Source organism: Podarcis vaucheri (genome assembly GCF_965113315.1).
Source record: "Podarcis vaucheri genome assembly, chromosome: 9".
In the NCBI taxonomy this organism is placed as follows: Eukaryota; Metazoa; Chordata; class Lepidosauria; order Squamata; family Lacertidae; genus Podarcis; species Podarcis vaucheri.
The window spans coordinates 38,826,044-38,845,617 of NC_138767.1; the positions used below are offsets into that span (position 1 = coordinate 38,826,044).

General features: G+C 43.2%; 1 protein-coding gene across 4 annotated transcripts in view; it reads right to left on the minus strand.

The window, feature by feature from the left end:
• The window catches only part of TTC29 (tetratricopeptide repeat domain 29), a 123,676-nt gene extending 107,606 nt beyond the window's left edge, over positions 1 to 16,070 (minus strand). Inside the window, exons 1-4 of one of the 4 annotated variants that reach the window (XM_082237704.1) lie at positions 16,000 to 16,070; positions 6,510 to 6,551; positions 3,278 to 3,372; positions 911 to 994 (exon numbers count right to left, since the gene is read on the minus strand). In XM_082237704.1, the coding sequence (XP_082093830.1) occupies positions 911 to 994; positions 3,278 to 3,366 (173 nt within the window). In that variant the 5' untranslated portion in view covers positions 3,367 to 3,372; positions 6,510 to 6,551; positions 16,000 to 16,070. Of the gene's footprint in view, positions 1 to 910; positions 995 to 3,277; positions 3,373 to 6,509; positions 6,552 to 9,666; positions 9,711 to 11,031; positions 11,142 to 15,999 lie in introns of those variants that run through there. The other 3 variants (XM_082237703.1, XM_082237706.1, XM_082237705.1) reach the window with 3 other exon arrangements.
• Between the last annotated feature and the right edge of the window lie 3,504 nt (positions 16,071 to 19,574).

Below are 19,574 nucleotides of genomic sequence, written 5' to 3' on the forward strand. Positions count from 1 at the left end.
TTGAATGGGCCTTCAGCCTGAAGTCATATGACGGGCTGCCCCAAGCAAGTATTTTTAAATAGTTGTCTCACTTTCAAATGTTAGTCTTTTTTCACTTGTCTTGCTTTAATGACAAGGCTAGCGATTGGATACCTATGGTGAATGAGCTTGCACAATAAGAATGAAGGGTACTGTTACATGAAATAAAGAATGTTCTGGAGGGGGAGAATGGAGACGATCAGACAGCAACTCCTCCAGGTATCTACCCTTGAAAAAAGAATCACATTTAAACTTCAATAAAATGCTCTTTTGCAAGTCAAAGGCAAACTCTGCTTGCAACTACAATACTGAACCCTAAGGTAGCAATTCCTGAATTACGACGTTAATTTCAGGGTCACAGACAAAACAAGGGCAAAAGTTGGGATAATGACCTACATCAAAATGCTGCTATGCATACAACTATTTTTAAACACTATGTAGAAACAGCAGTGATTCTGCTGTGTAAACTGTGTGGGAAATTGCACTTTTCCCCAGGCTGACTTTGGACAGTGGGTTTTAGAGAACCAGGGAACATTACAGAGTTAAGTACTGCACATCACAATAGTATATTTCAGAAAGTAAAATTTCAGCCCTAAGTGAGAGGCTTTACAAAAACCAAGGAAGAAAAATACGTTTTAATTACTGACAAACAATTAAATGCTGCAAATCTACTTTGGTAAATCGGTGAATTAACACAAGCATTGAACTGAATGCTTTGATATATGCAAGATAAGTAGCAGTGAAACATAATTATTTAATATCAGTTTTAATTTTTAAATGCCATGTTCCTCAGAAAATTGCCTGAGGAACTTTAGATTTCAATGAATAAGACTAGAAAGAAAGAAAACAATAAACTTTCAGTATAAAAATGCCTCAGAAAGACCTTACTTACGCAGCAGCCTCTTGTTTTGACAATCCTTTGATATGCTTGGCCAAATAACGATCGATGGCATCTTTGCCTTTGATCAAATGCATCCTAAATTTAAATTAAAAAAAATAAAGAACAGTGAGGTGACTTAACATCAAAATCTGCTACATGTATTATGTATTAACCTTTGCCAAGCAAAGACAGATAAATATTAAAATATTGACAAAGTATTTTATCAACATGTACAAGTATCACTTTACCTTCTGGGTCTGCAGCTAATTCAAACCTTTATTTTGTAGAAAAGTACACTTGGCTTTAGCGAAAGGCTCCTTTTATTCATGACTTTTACTTTTAGTACATAAATAATAAACCTTATTGGACTCCATGTTTTGCAATGATTGGGAAGTAAACGTGCATCTTCTCTCTCAAGTGCAATGACCACAATGAGCATTATTTGAGTTGGGCAAGATACATTTAGACTGAAATCTTAACCCCTATTTACCGGGGAGTAATCCTCACTAAATTCAATGGAATTTCCTTTTGAGGAGGATTTCTCTGTTATTTTTTGAAAATCAGGTTTAATCACAAATGTTTTGAAATATTAGCACAGAGTTCTATCTAACCCATGTGAAAAAGTCAGGGCATAACCCAGTAACAAACTGCTTTAGATAATGCCAACCGATGGCAGTTCACAAAATCCTAGTAACATTTTGATAAGATGTAACATTTGAGAAACCTCTCTGTGGGTTTCTCCTGAGAAATCTCTCTGTGGGACAAGAAGCTACAGTTAGAACCGGATGTGGAACAACTGATTGGTTCAAAATTGGGAAAGGAGTACGACAAGGCTGCATATTGTCTCCCTGCTTATTTAACTTATATGCAGAATTCATCATGCGAAAGGCTGGGCTGGATGAATCCCTAGCCGGAATTAAGATTGCTGGAAGAAATATCAACAACCTCAGATATGCAGATGACACAACCTTGATGGCAGAAAGTGAGGAGGAATTAAAGAACCTTTTATGGAGGGTGAAAGAGGAGAGCGCAAAATATGGTCTGAAGCTCAACATCAAAAAAACGAAGATCATGGTCACTGGTCCCATCACCTCCTGGCAAATAGAAGGGGAAGAAATGGAGGCAGTGAGAGATTTTACTTTCTTGGGCTCCATGATCACTGCAGATGGTGACAGCAGCCACGAAATTAAAAGACTCCTTCTCCTTGGGAGAAAGGCGATGGCAAACCTAGACAGCATCTTAAAAAGCAGAGACATCACCTTACCAACAAAGGTCCGTATAGTAAAAGCTATGGTTTTCCCAGTAGTGATGTATGGAAGTGAGAGCTGGACCATAAAGAAGGCTGATCCCCGAAGAATTGATGCTTTTGAATTATGGTACTGGAGGAGACTCTTGAGAGTCCCATGGACTGCAAGAAGATCAAACCTATCCATTCTTAAGGAAGTCAGCCCTGAGTGCTCACTGGAAGGACAGATCCTGAAGCTGAGGCTCCAATACTTTGGGCACCTCATGAGAAGAGAAGACTCCCTGGAAAAGACCCTGATGTTGGGAAAGATGGAGGGCACAAGGAGAAGGGGACGACAGAGGACGAGATGGTTAGATAGTGTCTTCGAAGCTACCAGCATGAGTTTGACCAAACTGCGGGAGGCAGTGGAAGACAGAAGTGCCTGGCGTGCTCTGGTCCATGGGGTCACGAAGAGTCGGACACGACTAAATGACTAAACAACAACAACATTTGAGCACAACTGAGACCCAATGCATTCATTACTTCAAACTCAGGGAACTAAGTCAAATAATGCTTTCAATTAAAAATAAATAAATTCAAATGTAGCTTCCTGAGGGGGGAAATATAGTGAATTGGTAAGAAACTTTAGAGACCGTGGGTGGTACCCAGTGTTGTCCCCTCCACTGATGGATAGCACTGTCAACCTAAAGCAGAGGAAGACTGGTTTGTGTGATTTCCTCTCTCCTCCAGGCCCCTGTGCCTTCACCTATCCCCCCAACAGGCTCTTTTTTATACCTAGACCACCTGCCCATTTACTTACAAAAACAGCTACTATTGAGAATCCATAAATATTAAAAATGCCTCTCCATTTTAATTTCAGCTCCACTATTTTGTACTTCTATCACAAGGCACACAGTTTGACTTTTATTGTGACTTGGTCATCAGCAGAAAGGGGAGGGAGACGTAAAGTTTTAAAACACTCTAATTACAAATTAATTGACTGCATACAGTCCCTCTCAGAATCAATTAGTGCACAGGTCTGACACTTTCTCATTGCTGGCCTGTACCTCAATGTGCTCCTTCAGTACTTTAGCTTTAAAGAGTGGTACACACAGCTGAGACATAATAAACAAACAAATACAAGAAACACACACCTTGCAAGTTCTGGTGATGAGCATCTCATCTCTTCCTTACTTGGATGCGCTTTGGGGGTTCGCACTGGCACAGGAAGGAATATATTCATCTTGAACTAAATAAATGAATACAGAATTGTCAGAAATTCATGTCACATAGTTTTCACTTTTCTTAGACATTCATTACAGGTGTGTTGTTCGGTGTAAACTATACTAGTTGTTCAGAGGTTTCGCAGCACCAAGATATCAGCAGAGATTTTAAGTCACTGTGAAATTGACTCATTAGATACCCATCATAATAAACAGAGACCCCTCATAGCACACACCAATTTGAAATCAACTTGGAGTAAGAGCAGCAATGAAGAGATGTTATCCCAAAACCATATTTTAACTAGGGATGCAAAACTTCCAAGAATATTGGGAGACATAAAAGTTGTTCTTTTTTTTAATAAAAACAGGGATTTCAAGAACATTCTAAGTATTTGTAGATTGAAATATTAGATTTGGTTATATTCACTGGCCCAGAAACAGTGCTTGCAATAGAACCGCTCTCTTATCATCATGTAGGCATGAGACAAATCTATGTTTGATAAATGGAGCAGGTGGGAAATTAATACATAGAATATTGTGATCATACTACTAGACTTCATGTTGAACAGGGAAAACAAAAAACATAGCTATTTTTGTAACAGTGATAGTACAAGTTGCCTACAAGTATCTCAACTTCGCATTTCCCAGCATTTAACTGTAACATTCAGTTTCACTGTTTTTCTTTCTAACTGAACATTTGCAACAAATTTCCAACTCCTGTATATTAGAATGAAACCCCAATTTTAAATAATGACCCAACAAGTACTTATTTTAACAGCCTTACATTTCAGTAGCTATAAGAACATTGCTTATGGAACACTAACATGTTATAATGACAACATAATGATAGTAACTTAATACAACAATTAGTCTTATATGAGCACAAGCTTTATTTCTTTTAAGCAGAACAACAACAAAAAGCCATTAGACAGAGCAGTCTAGCTTGTCATTTTGAAGTTCATAAATGCTAATAGGACTTTTTTGTCACATAGAGCACTGTGTTCTTTTCCCCACGTACTCAGCTTACACTTTCCACCATTAAAGTTACAGCTGCCAGTTCCTTCATTTTGCAAGTCTATGATCTGAGAATGTTAGCAGCAGGAGCACCCTTACTCTTAAATTTGGTTTAATGTAGATATTGTAAGCCCTGCTGGCAGGCCTCAAGGCACAAACTTTTAATGGAGCCAGAAATACAGCATTGTAAAAATGGAGAGAAGGTTCTCCAATTGTTAGAGATATGTTATTCCAAGGAAATTTAGTTTGCTTTACAAGTACGGAATAGCTGATAGTAGTTAAAAAGTAAAAATAAGCAACAGAGCCTCTGCTGTTGTTAGATCAAGACTAATGATAATCCCCACTTCAGAACTGCAGTCTTTTGAATTCGAACTTTTTTTCATTTGGACCTTCTGAATAAATTACAAATGAAGGGCAAACATATCTAGAGACTGGCTTCAGTTCGTAATTAACCCAATTTTGCCCTAGCACCAGCCCTTCCCACAACCAAAGCCACTCACTTCCCTTGTTTTGCCGAAACCTATCTGGGGTCAGTGATTAAAAGGGACTTTGTTAGGCCATGTAACAGGACTGTGTGTCTCAAGATTCCTGGAAAATTGCAGGTTCCACTATAATCCCAGTGATTCTGGCAAGCGTGATGAGATTGCTGGAGTGTTCCAGGATTTAGTCAAGGCAGCAGAAGCAACAACTGCATCAGGAATGGACTTTGGTCTTTCAAATTTCAGTGGTGACCTGTGTGAAGCTAAAATTTGCTCCCCACCTCTCGCCTTCCATTCTGCTCAATTCACTACATCATAGTTGTGATGCCCTGTTGCTCTCTAGGTTTGGTGCTCAGTGTGGTGGAACCAGTTGCACTGCCCTAAAACCACCTCTGATTGCATGCTACCTCCCAGAAAGTTTTGGAAAAAGTGAAAGAGGCAGCAGGGAATGGCAATCATTATTGCCTCATTGTGTTCCTAGTTATATCACCAAGTGTGTGATTAGACCTAAAACTTAAATAGGCTGATCTGAATTGAGCCCATTCCAAAGTACGTGAAAGAAAGCTTGCCCATTACTAATCAAGACACAGAATAATGTATATAAATCAGGTCTTTCTCTTAGGGAAAACTCCATTTGACAGGATAATTGCCATGAGAATGTGCAAACAAAGTAAATAAAAAACTTCTTAGGGGATGTATTCAGGTTCAGCTTAAAATGCAGATTGACAGGCCAGCAGCAGGTGAAGAAGAGTGACAGTACATTGTCACTGAAAAGTCGAACAGTGCTTAATGAAGCCAAATAAAATCTTACTTATTTAAGAGATTTATATGCTGCCATTCAGGCTTACAAAGGCAGCTTACAAAACAAACTGAATAATAGATGTTGACAGGTTTTCATCTGTTTTACTGTTAATTTTTGCTGATAATTTTAATATTTCTTGTAAACCACTTAGAGATTTTATTATAATCAAAAGATGTATACATTTTCTTAAAGAAAGAAAAAATAAAACATATAAAATACACAAAGTTGTAATATGAGGAAGTATTACCCAGAATACCACTCTAAACCATTTTACTGCAAAATAAAAATAACAGCAATTTATTTCTACACATTAGTGAGTCTGTGAATACTATGACCAACAAGTACGCAATGCCATCTTTAGATGTATCAGTGGTTCGTGGCCAGAATACCATTTTTGAAATCAGAATAAAACTGAAAGCAGCGTATTTTCATCAATGACATCAGAAGAAAGGCTATGGGGTAGTTACCACGCGGTGTTCACTTTAATTCACTCCATATGGCAACATATACTGAAACACTTGTGTCTATCAGCTCACCATATTTTTCTACTCATGGCACTCTGCATGTCAAAACTAGAAGTTTGCCGTGACTTGTGAACGCTTCCCCATCCACCTAATAAGCGACTGCATATGAGCAGTTTGCCACATAACCAAGAGCCATGGGTGTAGCCAGGATGTTTCTTGGGGAGGGGGGAAGGAGAACCTCAGTTAACTATGTATTTTTATTGATTGGGGGGTAGCTGCCCCTCCTTGCCCCCCTGGCTATGCCCATGCCAAGAGCTGCTACTTGAGTGCCATAAACATCTCAAAATTAGAACAGAGATTATTCAAACTGTATGAATAATGAACCAAAGATGATAAACTCTTACAGCTTAATGATGTGCAGTGCTGTGCTTGTTCTTTTAGGATACCTAAAAAAGAAAGAAATGCACTTTAAACACATATCAGACAAAGAAATTGATAAATTGTTAAGCGTTAGCAAAGTGTCCCTCATGGCAGGCACCACAGGGGTGGGGATTGTACACTGCAAGGCTACCAGGGGACTGCAGTGTGTCTTTGCATATTCTGTGCATACTCTACACTCCCTGCCACAATCGCTGTCACTGAGAGCTGAGAGCAGGTTTGCCCTGACTAGAAGCACACTCAAGTGCAGCACTTTATCTGACCCCACAGGATTGGATGGTAATTGAATATTCAATATGGTAGGAAAAGTAAAGGAGTACACCACAGGACCAGGAGCTAAACTACTCAAACCCCTTCTGCCCCTAGCATTTGTGAATCAAATTGCATCTGGGTTGTTTCTTGGTTACATGAATAGTGTGACAGTTCTTGGGAACTAGTTTAGACAGATAAGTAGATAGATACTGTAAGACTCTAATCCTGTACACAGTGACATGTGAGTAAACCCACTGATTTCAATGGGACTGGCTACTGAATAGATATGTAATAATGTTTGCAGCATAACCATATGCACATTTTCTAAATGCTTGTGACGTAATAAATTTGTTAAAGCTTTTTCGGTGTCTGCTGCTAACCTGGACCACCGTTTCTGCTGCATTTGGATCAAGTCACCCAACTTCCATAAACTATGCTAATTTTAACATGAGTGGCAAATTCCAGAAAGAACTACCAAATGTTCAGAATGTTAAAATTATTTCTGAAAAATAAGCACCTGATTTATATATTCCTGAAAAATAACCATCTTATCTATTTACAGTCTGAATAAATCCCTCCTACAAGACAATGAAACATACCTTATCCCAAAAAAAGCTGGCAAACTTCCTCCTTGTGGGTAGCCAATACACATTACCAGATACACAGTGTTGCTTTTGTCACCCAAATTGTTACAAAAGAAGCACATTTTCCATCTTAATCCAGCAGAAGAGTTGCAGGGATTAGCAGGGCAGAATGGCTATTGATTGATTGATTAAATTTCAATGCTGTCCTTCATCCAAGGCAGCTTACAATATAAAAATATAAAAATACAGAGCACAGCCACACACACACACACACACACACACACACACACAGTTTAAAAATACATAGATTGTTTAATTAGCCAAAGTCCTAATTTAATCACCCAATCATTCTTCTATGCCTTCAGGCAGCTTTTTGCCCCCACACTAGGCTCTGCAACAAAGTAAGCCACCCCCATGAAATGCAGAAAACCTACACCTCACCAAGTAACAAACTGTATCTACTTAAAGTTATTGTGTAAAAAGCTGAGGATCTACATACACATATCTTGCCATAATGTTACATTCTGAAGCAGGGAGAATCCTTCTAGAACGGTAAAGTTACGACATGAAAGCAACAGAATGTCATTTTAACAAAGGACTAGCGATTTAAAAAAACCCTTCTTTGAGAGGTTTGGGGGTGAATTGTCCAAACTGGCCTAATTGGAGAAGAATTCCTACATCAAAAGCAATTTCACAGTGTTCTTAATCAGCTAGAGATATTACACTATTGCTCTTGAAAGGATTAGTGCTAAAGTGCAGGGCATGCCACCCAAAAGAAGCAGTTTCAAAGGGACAGTTCTTGCTTTCTGTGATTATTTTGATTGCCTGGGATCCTTTCTCTTGCCTATACTGTACTTGGAAAGGTTCAAGACAAGCTTTTTCGTGATTGGCGAAGGGTTGACAAGACTGTGTTCCTAAAATCTCTTATTGACATTTATAATTTCCCTTTGCTACTATTCAGTAAAACCTTAAATACTATCTATGTTGTTGTTGTTTAGTCGTTTAGTCGTGTCCGACTCTTCGTGACCCCATGGACCAGAGCACACCAGGCACTTCTGTCTTCCACTGCTTCCTGCCGTTTGGTCAAACTCATGCTGGTAGCTTCGAGAACACTGTCCAACCATCTCATCCTCTGTCGTCCCCTTCTCCTTGTGCCCTCCATCTTTCCCAACATCAGAGTCTTTTCCAGGGAGTCTTCTCTTCTCATGAGGTGCCAAAGTATTGGAGCCTCAGCTTCACAATCTGTCCTTCCAGTGAGCACTCAGGGCTGACTTCCTTAAGAATGGATAGGTTTGATCTTCTTGCAGTCCATGGGACTCTCAAGAGTCTCCTCCAGCAGCATAATTCAAAATACTATCTATATCACGGGTGTCAAACACAAGGCCCGATGGCCGAATCCGGCCCGCCAGACCTCATCATGTGGCCCGTGTAGCCGCCGCCAGCCTTCACCTTTTATTCTCGCTTCTTTTTTTTTTGACACAAGAAAGCCGCCTCTTCAGCGCATGCGCGGCAGCCTACAAGCCAGAGAACATCTGCCCTCTAGCGGCGCCAGCCGTTCTACACAGGAAACCTTCACTTTCCATGCATTCAGGAAGCCTCCACTTGTTTTTATATTGAGCGCATATTGAGTCCTATAGATACAACCGGCCCTTTGAGGGTGACCAAACTGCTGATGCGGCCCCCGATGAATTTGTGTTTGACACCCCTGATCTATATCCTCCCGCAAAAGTATCAGGTATACCCCCCCAACCATTTTTGTGTGTAACATTTGTATAAAGGTAAAGGTAAAGGTACCCCTGCCCGAACGGGCCAGTCTTGACAGACTCTGGGGTTTGTGCGCCCATCTCACATCTATTGGCCGGGGGCCAGCGCTGTCCGGGGACACTTCCGGGTCACGTGGCCAGCGTGACAACGCTGCTCTGGCGAGCCAGAGCCACACACGGAACGCCGTTTACCTTCCCGCTGGTAAGCGGTACCTATTTATCTACTTGCCCCCGGGGGTGCTTTTGAACTGCTAGGTGGGCAGGCGCTGGGACCGAGCAGCGGGAGCGCACCCCGCCGCGGGGATTCGAACCGCCGACCTTTCGATCGGCAAGCCCTAGGCGTTGAGGCTTTAGCCCACAGCGCCATATCCTAACTTAAAACATGGAAGTAACTTAGCTAGGCATGCTCAAGCACATTGATTTCAGTTGGCATAAGTCAGTTTAACTGTTGGCTGTGGGCTTGTATGCTTATTTTCGCCCTTAAATAAATATTGAATTAGAAGTTTCCCTGCCTATTGACTTACTTAAGGCAAATCCTTTTTAATGAAACACATTTCAAATCGCTTCAGACTACTGTGGCAGGAAAATAACCATTCCTAACCAGCATGATGAATACAGAAATGCAGCCTTGGAGGGAGTTCTGAAATATTGCATTTACTTGCTTTTAAAAAGACTGGACAGCTACACGAATCTGACGAGGGTCTTGCTGTTCAGTTAGCGAGAGAAACTGCGTTTCCACTGCGTCCTCTTCGTCTCCCCCCCACCAAAGGTTTCTCGCAGGGCGTCCGAGATCTTGCGCTGCTGTGTTGTACATTTTAGAGGGTCAACACCTATTAAAGTGAAGCATGACTGACAACTGCAAAATGATTCTTCCGGAGCTAAAATGTGCCCGATTACATTTATGTATATATATATATATTCTCCGCTGCGCTTCCGCGCGCCAGCAGTTTTAGCTCTGGAGCGTCTGAAAGCACCTTTTGCTTTCCAGCTTTGCGCTTCTCGGTTCCCAAATCCCAAGGAGGCAACTAATCGTGATCGGGGATCAGGAGCGATTTATTTGAACACCAGACGGCACACCAGACGGCACAGCAATCTCTCAAAACACACAGCCCGGAATGTCCCCCCCCCCGCCATCTTCCCCACTATTCCCCTTTGCCCATCACCTCCAACTTCGCCCCACTCGCCTCAACCCGGAACTGAAGGAGAAAGGAGAAACGTGGGCTGATTCTACACGCTAGAAAACAAGTCTTCTATAGGATCCAGACACAAAAGCGCGCAACGCCCCCCCCCAAGAAAAAGCCCTACACAGGGGGGGGGGGGAAAGGGCGAGGCGCCTCTCTGCGCGGGCACGCTCAGCCCAATTCTATGCACGTGTGAAAGAAGCCCCCAGTAGCCGGCAGTGGCGTAGCCTGGGGGGTGCAGGGGGGCCGGCCGCACCGGGCGCAACATCTGGGGGTTAGGGTTAGGGGGCGCAAATTCACGGGTTAGGGGGCGCAAATCCACGGGTTAGGGGGCGCAAATCCACGGGTTAGGGGGCGCAAATCCACGGGTTAGGGGGCGCAAATTACTTGCCTTGCCCCGGGTGCTGACAACCCACGCTACGCCACTGGTAGCCGGGCGCACGCAGAGAGGACAGCCCCTCTCCCTGCCCTCCGCTGGATGCGAGAGGGAGGGCTCAGCACCTGCAGCTAGAGCCAGGCTATACAAAGGCGCTTTCTCCACCACCAGCTCAACCTGTTGCTTTTCTTTTTCTTTCCATCTCTCTCTCTCTCTCTCTCTCTCTCTCTCTCTCTCTCTCTCTCTCCCTCCGCGCCTGCCCTCCCAGCATGAATAACGGCGTTCAACCCAGCCCCCGGGGAAGGGAAAGTGAAGACCGGGTCTACCCCCACGTCTGCACCGCTTACTTGTAGGCCTTACGGACTCGGGCAGGGAAAGACGCCTAGCCGTCACCATGGCAACGGGGCGGCGCCAGAGAAAGTGTTCCGCCCCCGCCTCCCAGGCGCGCCCTCCCGCCCTCGGCCTGGCTGGCGGGAAGAGGAAGGATCCGGCTTCCTGTTAGTGGCAGGCTGGCGTCTTGCAATGGCTCCCTTCGCTGCTCATTCATTCATTCATTCATTTGAAAAACTGGCTTTAATTGAAAGATTTCCTTGCGCTACAAAACAAACAAATAAACGGGGAGAAAGTGCATCTTTTGTCTCCACTTTCGATTCATGGAGACTTTTTAATGGAGAGTGGCTGGGGATACCCAGCCAGATGGGCAGGGTATAAATAAAGAAATTATTATTACTGTATTATTATTATTATTATTATTATTATTATTATTATTATTCACAGTTGGCCTTTTGCTATTTTGTCGGTCACTGCAAGAGTCGAAATAGCTGCCAGTCTGTTATGGGCATGTGAGTGAAAAATCCTGTTGGGTTACTTTTTTCAGCATCCCAACCCAGCTGCTGGAAGGGTACTGCCAGTTACATTTTCTTGGTAAGCAGGCAACCTCGGCCTGCAGCTGGATGACGCCTTTTGCACATGGTGTGCGGGGCCAAATATAGAGCACATGCAGGATTTCGCAAAGAGATTGTGTGTTAGGCTCAACGGGAGGTGGTGGCAGAGGCGGATTCGGCCTGGCAGTGGCCGCAGGAGGCGGCAGAAGTGGAAGTGGCTTGGCAGGTGTTGCTGCTGTGGTGGGAGGCAGTGGCAGAAGCAATGGTCTGCCAGGCCTGGCAGGCTTCGCTGAGGTGGCAGGAGGTATTGACAGAAGCGGTGTTGGCCTGCCAGGCTGCAGCTGTTTCTGCCACTGCCCCCTTCTGCTGTGATGAGGACTGGCAGACCACCAGCGCTTTTGCCGCTGCCACTTCCCGGCACAGAAGCAAGGCCTGCCAGGCTGCTGCTTCTGCCGCTGCTTTCTGCTGCCTCCTCCCACCATTGTGGCAAGGCCTGGCAGGCCACCGCCACTTCTGCCACTGCCCAGCTCAAATATTATGAAACAATTATCATGATATGAACTTCAAACCGGTTTGGGGCGATACATTGATATATTGCCCAGCCCTATTCCAGAAGCAAACTTCTGGCACCGGCTTCCAGAAGTGCCTGGCACACCTGCCATTGGTAGCATGGCAGGCCTCATAGCAGCCTGTGAGGTTGGCAGCAGCACCCTAGCAGGCTTTGCGTTGGTGGTGACACTCGTATGAGAAAGTAAGTCTCATTGAGCTCAACAGGATTTTCTTTTGAGTAAATATGCTTCAGATTCAGCTGCCCATGTGAATGAATCATAGGTTGTGTGGTATGAGCTGTCTGTTTTTATTTCATAAAAGAACTCTAGAAATCTTTTAACATATAACTTCCTTTCTTGTCTAGAAATAATGTTAATATGATATTACAATCATGGGTATCTTTCAGTTTATCATATCCGTCTAGTCCCCAAGCAATCTTTCTCCCTTGCAAATTTCAGAATGTGTTTTGTAGCTGCAAAAGGCTGGTGTTTTGACTGACATATGGAGAGCTGTTGCTCTGTGCCCGCATGGGCAAGTTAAGGAAAACAGCATTGACTGCAGCCTTCTCCTTTTTGCACAGTTTTGTGTATGCCAAGGTTCTAGGTTTCTCAGTGGCCTCTTAAATGGCCACTGAAGAACCAAGCATTTGTCCCAACTCTTTCCCCGACATATTTTTTCCCTCTCTGACATTTCTGTCTCACCTCACTCTGCTACATCTCCCTAGAATAGGCTTCCCCAAACTCAGCCCTCCAGATGTTTTGGGACTACAATTCCCATAATCCCTGACCACTGGTCCTGTTAGCTAAGGATGATGGGAGTTGTAGTTCCAAAACTTCTGGAGGACCGAGTTTGGAGATGCCTGCCCTAGGAGCATACTAACTTTACAAACCCCTATGTTTAATCTCCTATGATTTCCTTAAAGGTTATGAAGATAGAGATTTCAATCAAACACTCCCCCCCCCCCACTAAACATGCTGGTTTTCTTTTGACTGATTACCAAGACAGCCCGTTTACATTTGTATAAACAAGACCCTACCTACTAAAGTAATCTGTCTCTTCTTTCTAATGATAGACATAGTTTCTATAGAACCATCGTCAGAATTGTCTCTGTGTCATGTGTTTCTTTTGTTTAACTCTGTTTGAAAAACGTGATGGAGACAGTGGGTGCCAATGAAGATCAAACAGACTTTCTATAAAGAAATCACTAAAGGAATCTCCAGTCTTGCTTTTCATTAATATGGGTTAGCATCATGTTTCTTGTCATTAGAGGCTAAAAAACCAAAACTTTTATTTCATTTAGTCTTTCTATAGAAAGGAAGGATGGGGTAACCTGTGGTCCTCCTGAAGATGTTGGACTACAACTATCTCCATCTCTAACCATTGACAGTGCCAGCTGGGTCAGATGGAAGTTGGAGTCCATCAACAGCTGGAAGGCCATCCCCTGCTGTCCTAAAACATATTTACCAGAGCGTAAGCTCTTCTAAACGTATTTAAGGCTTGGTGTTAGCTGTGCCATGTATAAAGATAAATCAAGTACTTAATGGCAAATGGTCCCTACCAGGGAGTAAGCCCAATTTCATTCACTGAGACATAAGGTAAAAAAGGTAAAGGACCCCTGGACACTTAAGTCCTGTCAAAGGTAACTATGAGGGTGCAGCGCTCATCTCGCTTTTCAGGCTGAGGGAGCTGGTGTTTGTCCACAGACAGCTTTCTGGGTCATGTGGCCAACATGACTAAACTGCTTCTGGCACAACGGAACACAGTGATGGAAGCCAGAGTGCACGGAAATGCCATTTACCTTCCTACAACAGGAGTACCTATTTTTCTACTTGCACTGGTGTGCTTTCAAACTGCTAGGTTGGCAGAAGCTGGGACAGAGCAACGGGAGCTCACCACCGTTGTACAGATTCAAACTGCCGACCTTCCGACTGGCAAGCCCAAGAGGCTTGGTGGTTTAGACTACAGTGCCACCTGCGTTCCTCCCTGGGACATAGTTCTGAGTAGTCATGGTTAGGAATGTGCTGTTGGCAGTGAAAAAGTGCTCAGAGCTTGTTTATGGTTACTTAGAGGAAAAATCAATTTAAAGTAAAAAGAATCTGAATAGAAGTACTAGGTATGTTAAATTGTTTTCTCAAGCAGCTTCTTTTCATGCCATTTGAAGGTCTGGAATTCAAAACGGAAGAAAACTCTTTTATCCTGCAGATTTAATTCATGTAAAGTGTGTCTTTAGACAATGAGCAAAAGAAATATTAATATTCCAGGGTTCGCTAATAGTGGATACATAGAGAGTAAATATAACCTTTACAAAAATAGTGATCCATGAACTTACATGTTGAACTAAAAATTGTGAAACTACAGTGGTGCCTCGCAAGACGAAATTAATTCGTTCCGCAAGTCTCTTCGTCTTGCGAGTTTTTCGTCTTGCGATGCACGGTTTCCCATAGGAATGCATTGAAAATCAATTAATGCGTTCCTAGGGAAACCGCCTTCAGACCAGGTCCGGGGACAGTCTGTCCCCGGACCACTTCTGAAGGCTGGGGGGGGGACAAGGGCTTTTCTTCCCACCCCCAGCATTTTAAAAAACCCTGGGACAGCGGAGGACTTCTCCGCTGTCCGGGCGATCTTAAAATGCTGGCGGGCGGCATTTTAAAATCGCCCCGGGACAGCGGAGGACTTCTCCGCTGTCCGGGGCGATTTAAAAGCCCCTGGGAAGGCAGGCAGGGGGGGACAAAGACTTTCGCCCCCCGCCCGCCTTCAGAAGGTGTTCCCGCCCCCCCCGCCCGGCTTCGGAGCAGCGTTCCGAAGCCCGGCGGCGGCGGGAGGAGGCGTTCCCGCCCCACCGCCCGGCTTCGGAGCAGCATTCTGAAGCGCGGCGGCGGGAGGAGGCGTTCCCGCCCCACCGCCCGGCTTCGGAGGAGGTCCGAGGACAGTGGGGAAGACGCGCTGCGCTTCCCCGCTGTCCCGGATATTTCCCTATGGGCTGTCGTCTTGCGAAGCAAGCCCATAGGGAAATTCGTCTTGCGAAGCGCCTCCAAAACGGAAAACCCTTTCGTCTAGCGGGTTTTCCGTCTTGCGAGGCGTTCGTCTTGCGAGGTACCACTGTACATAATTTTACAGTAATGGTACTAAGTTTTAAATTCACAGTTCCAGCACTAAGAATCCTTAATTCCAGGAAGATTTTTAAAATCTACTAGAATGCATATCTTTACCTAACCATCATACAACATACCATAATGGGGTTTTAAAGATGGGTGGTTCCATGGAAAGGGAAATTGATCTACAGATTAGGATGCTAGTGGTAGGTATTATTAGATGGATAAATCAATAACATTATATGCAAAAGCCACAGGAGTAATTCTATTGCCAATGCTCTTTATTTGGCTCGAGGATTGGATTTGTGTAGACAATTCACTGAGCAAATTGAAATTTGCCTAGTTCTGTACATTTATAATGATCCAAAAAAGATGTGTGATATTTAGTTAGAACTGCCTCTGCCATTCCTTAAGTTTTATGTTCTTAATATGTCTTTAAGGTTTTAAAATATTATATTCATCTTTTGATGAAGCAGTTGCATTCTTTAAAATATAAGATAAATAATATCTTTTTTATTTTGAAAGACAATTCCTTTGTAATGGAGGGTTTTAAGGTGTGGGTGGGACGGGATAATATATTCAGCAGAGGGAGTATATTGTTCTGCCAGTAAAGAAGAGAATACTTGCTTGAAGCAGTTTATCAGAATAGAATTCATCCTATGCAGATAGATTTTGGGGAATAAAATGGTCAAAAGATATATGGAAATTGGAGGAATACATTTCACATGCTAGTTACTGTCGTAGACTCCACATCTGCACACACATATGAACTCACATTAGTATTGTTATGGATTTGTGGGTATCCAAATTCCCCTGGGTGTCTGGGTGACCTGCCTCCCTATAGATTCCTGTGGACTAAGCTTCTTTTCCAGACCAGGGCATCGCCTGGGGGGAAGCTGTTAAGGAGTACAAAAGGTGCTGATGACCAGTCATGAACACATCAAAGGAAGATTATTGAGTCTGGGAAAAACAAGGGTTGCCCGGGTTACAGTGGGCCTTGAAAAAAATGTGGTTGCTTTGCAATAGGCTTGGAAAACGGAGGTTGCCTGGGTGACAATGGGTGAAGCTATAAGCGGAAGAGGAGGAGTTGTTTCTGCAACTGGTGCTGGGAAGAAGCAGGAAATGGGCAGACAGCCATGCGGGGCTGAAGAAGAAGAAGCCATCACCACAGGGCACAGGCAGCATGGCTGATTATCTGCTTCTGGATTTGAGCTGGCTGCTCTTAGCAGGGCGACATAGGACTCTCTTGTGATGTGAATGCTGGGAACTCTCTCCATCTAGGTACAAGTTGTAAATATGTGTGATTAAACCGCATTTCATAAAAAACACGGCAGTCTCTGCTCTGCCTAATTCTCCAGAAGGAAACACAACTCTGGGTCAGTCCCCAGAACCCCCTGGAATCTTCTTACTGCTTGGCATAGATTGGGAGTTACATGTAGCAGTATTAAAATATTGCTATCTAAATGCTAAACTTACTGCTTATGTTCCTTTCAGCTACAGGTTATCAGCAAAAGATTTGTTTTTAAACACTGGTAGTTTGCACATATATTGGCCACAACGCGGCTGGATTGAATTATGACTGGAATGCTACATAAACACCTTTTTGTAAACTGAGGTGAATCAATCAGTTTATTATTACGGTCATAGACCAGCAGTTGTTTGAGGTTTTGTATTATAATCAAGCGGTATATAAATCTTGTAATATATATATAACGAGGAATCCAAGCATCAAAGGTTTTCTCTAGAACAGTAGCTGTTACTTTTCCTTCCTGAGTATGAAAGACCTTGAGTTCTTCATAGCCTCAGGCAAATGAACGCGAAGGTCTCCTTTTTGAATGAGTGAAAGATAATCAAAACATAGGGTGAGATACATTTTTTTTCTATGTCGTTCTTGAGGGGGTTCTTTTTGGGTTTTTTGAAGGAAAATAAAAGCAACCAGGCTTCCAGCAACCAGACTGATTCAAAGAATGATTCTTTGTATCTATGTTCCACCTTGGTTAAAGATAATGAAATAAAAGTAAAAATATGGAGAAGGGCAATTGAAGAGACAGGGAAGGAAATTATGAGACTCCTTTTGGGGAAGAAGAGATGTGGGGCTAGAATGCAGTGTGTGGTTGAGGGGGTAGTCTTAGGACAGGGGTGGGGAACTTCAGGCCCATGAGCCAAATGTGACCCTCTCTAGGTCTCTTTATCCGGCCCTACGGAACCACCCACTACCAGTGCCTCAGTCTTATCTAGACTGAGCTTTAGTTTGTTGGCTCTCATCCAGCCCATTACCAAGGCAAGACAAGGGTCCAGCACATCCACTGCCACACCTGCAGATGTAAAGGAGAAGTAAAACTGTGTGTCATCAGCATCTTTTCCAAATCCAGGGAGGGCTTCTTAAGGAGTGGTTTTACCACTGCCTTCTTCAAGCAAGCAGGGACCACTTCCTCTCACAAGGAGGCATTAATTACCTCCCTGCTAGATTTTATAAGCCAAGAAGGACAGGAGTCCAGAACACAAGTGGTTACCAGGACCGATCCAAACACCTTGTCCACATCTTCAAGTCTTAACAACCGAAACTCAACTAACACAGCAGGACTAGACAGTGCTCTGGACACTCATTAAGATTCATCCACTGAATCAACACTTGTGGAGTCAATGTCCAAGTGGATGCTACCAATTTTATCCTCAAAATGCTGCACAGACAAGTAAAAGTGAGCTACTGTCGGTTCTGCCACCTCCTTCAGTCCAGACAACAAAAGGCCCCAACACTACCTGGAAAAGCTCTTCCGAACAGCACAATGGAGGGAGCAAAGTATGCCTTGATTGAAAGCAGAATGTTGAAGATGAGGAAAAACTACATTTTTGCTACAAACATGTTAGTGCTTACACAATCTATACCACCCTTTGCTCTTCACAGCCCCTGTCCCAGATCTATTTCACACTCCATTTCATGCAAACTGGGAGAAAGACTCCCCCTTGGCCAGGAGCAGAACAAGTAAGCATTGACACTAGCACAGTCTCTGATTGGTGGGCACTGATGTTCATTCACAAACACCAAACTCGCCTCCCAGCAGATGAAAATGTGAGGACAGTGCACCTCATGCAGGTAAGCAGGGGAAGGGCAAACTGGTGGGAATGTTGTGGGTGTGTCTGCCATTTTTCTGCCCACCATTGTATTTTCCCATTGGATTTTTCTCTTCCCTTTCTGGGCTGCACATGCATTGGATTCAGCAATCATTCCGCTGCTGTAACTGAGGAGCATCTCCAGTCTCAGGGCAATGGAGGTATAGGATTGCTGTACCTGCTTAGTCCTGGCATTTTATTTTGCCTACTCTTATGACTAAGACTCTGAGGGAAAATAGTTTCTATTTTTCTGGGCCATCAACAAATTAGTTAGTGAAATTCTAATAGAGCATTTCAACATTCCCTATAAGTGACATGAATATAAGCCTCTCTTATTAATTGTAGCTGATTAGCCACGAGGCAAACACTTAATTAAACCTTGGGAGACAATAAAGTGGCACATAAATTATCCATTCAGGAGTACAAAGGTCTTTACTTTTCATTAAACATAGTTTAACCAATAATTACACATCTTAAGCTCAATTTGTATTTTAGCAGGATTGAGGACAGCAACCCCCTCCATGGATTTCCTGTTGTTGTTTTTGTCAGTCATGTATTTTTTCATGCTTTTTGACTTGTATTTATTTAGTCAGTTATTCGTGTTATTTCCCCAATTATCACAACTGTCAGTCAAATCGTGGATTACCATGTGACTTCAAAAAGCTTCCCTCATTTAAAAAAAAGATATAGGTAAACGATTAACAAGCCCTTTCATATACTCAGAGGTAATGTAGCACAGGTGTGATATTAGATGGATGTAACCATAAAAGATTTGTCTTGATTAATTTAAACTCTTTCAGTTCTCACCTATAAATCGCAGATCTTTGATATGAGGAATATATTTCTAACTTGACTTCAGACGGACTAAAGGTAATGCACATTTGATTGCGATTTTTAACTGTGACTGCTCAGACTGCTTGAGTTGCTTAATCATTTCAAACTAAGAAAGTAAGACTAGCAACAAAGCATTGGGAGTGTGGAGTGTTCCAGTTCAATGTGCAAGTCAGCTATGCCTTCTTACAGGTTACTACACCTAGAGGTGCAGCAATAAAACTGTTAGCACATTTGTAAAGCTAAGCAGGGTCTGGCATGGTTTCAAATGGGATGGGGGACTGAGATTCCTGCATTGCAGGGCGTTGGACTAGATTACCCTTGAGGTCCCTTCCAACTCTATGATTCCATTTCTCTACTTACTCCAGTTTCCAGTTTCCCCTCACTGCAACATACTTAATATTCCAT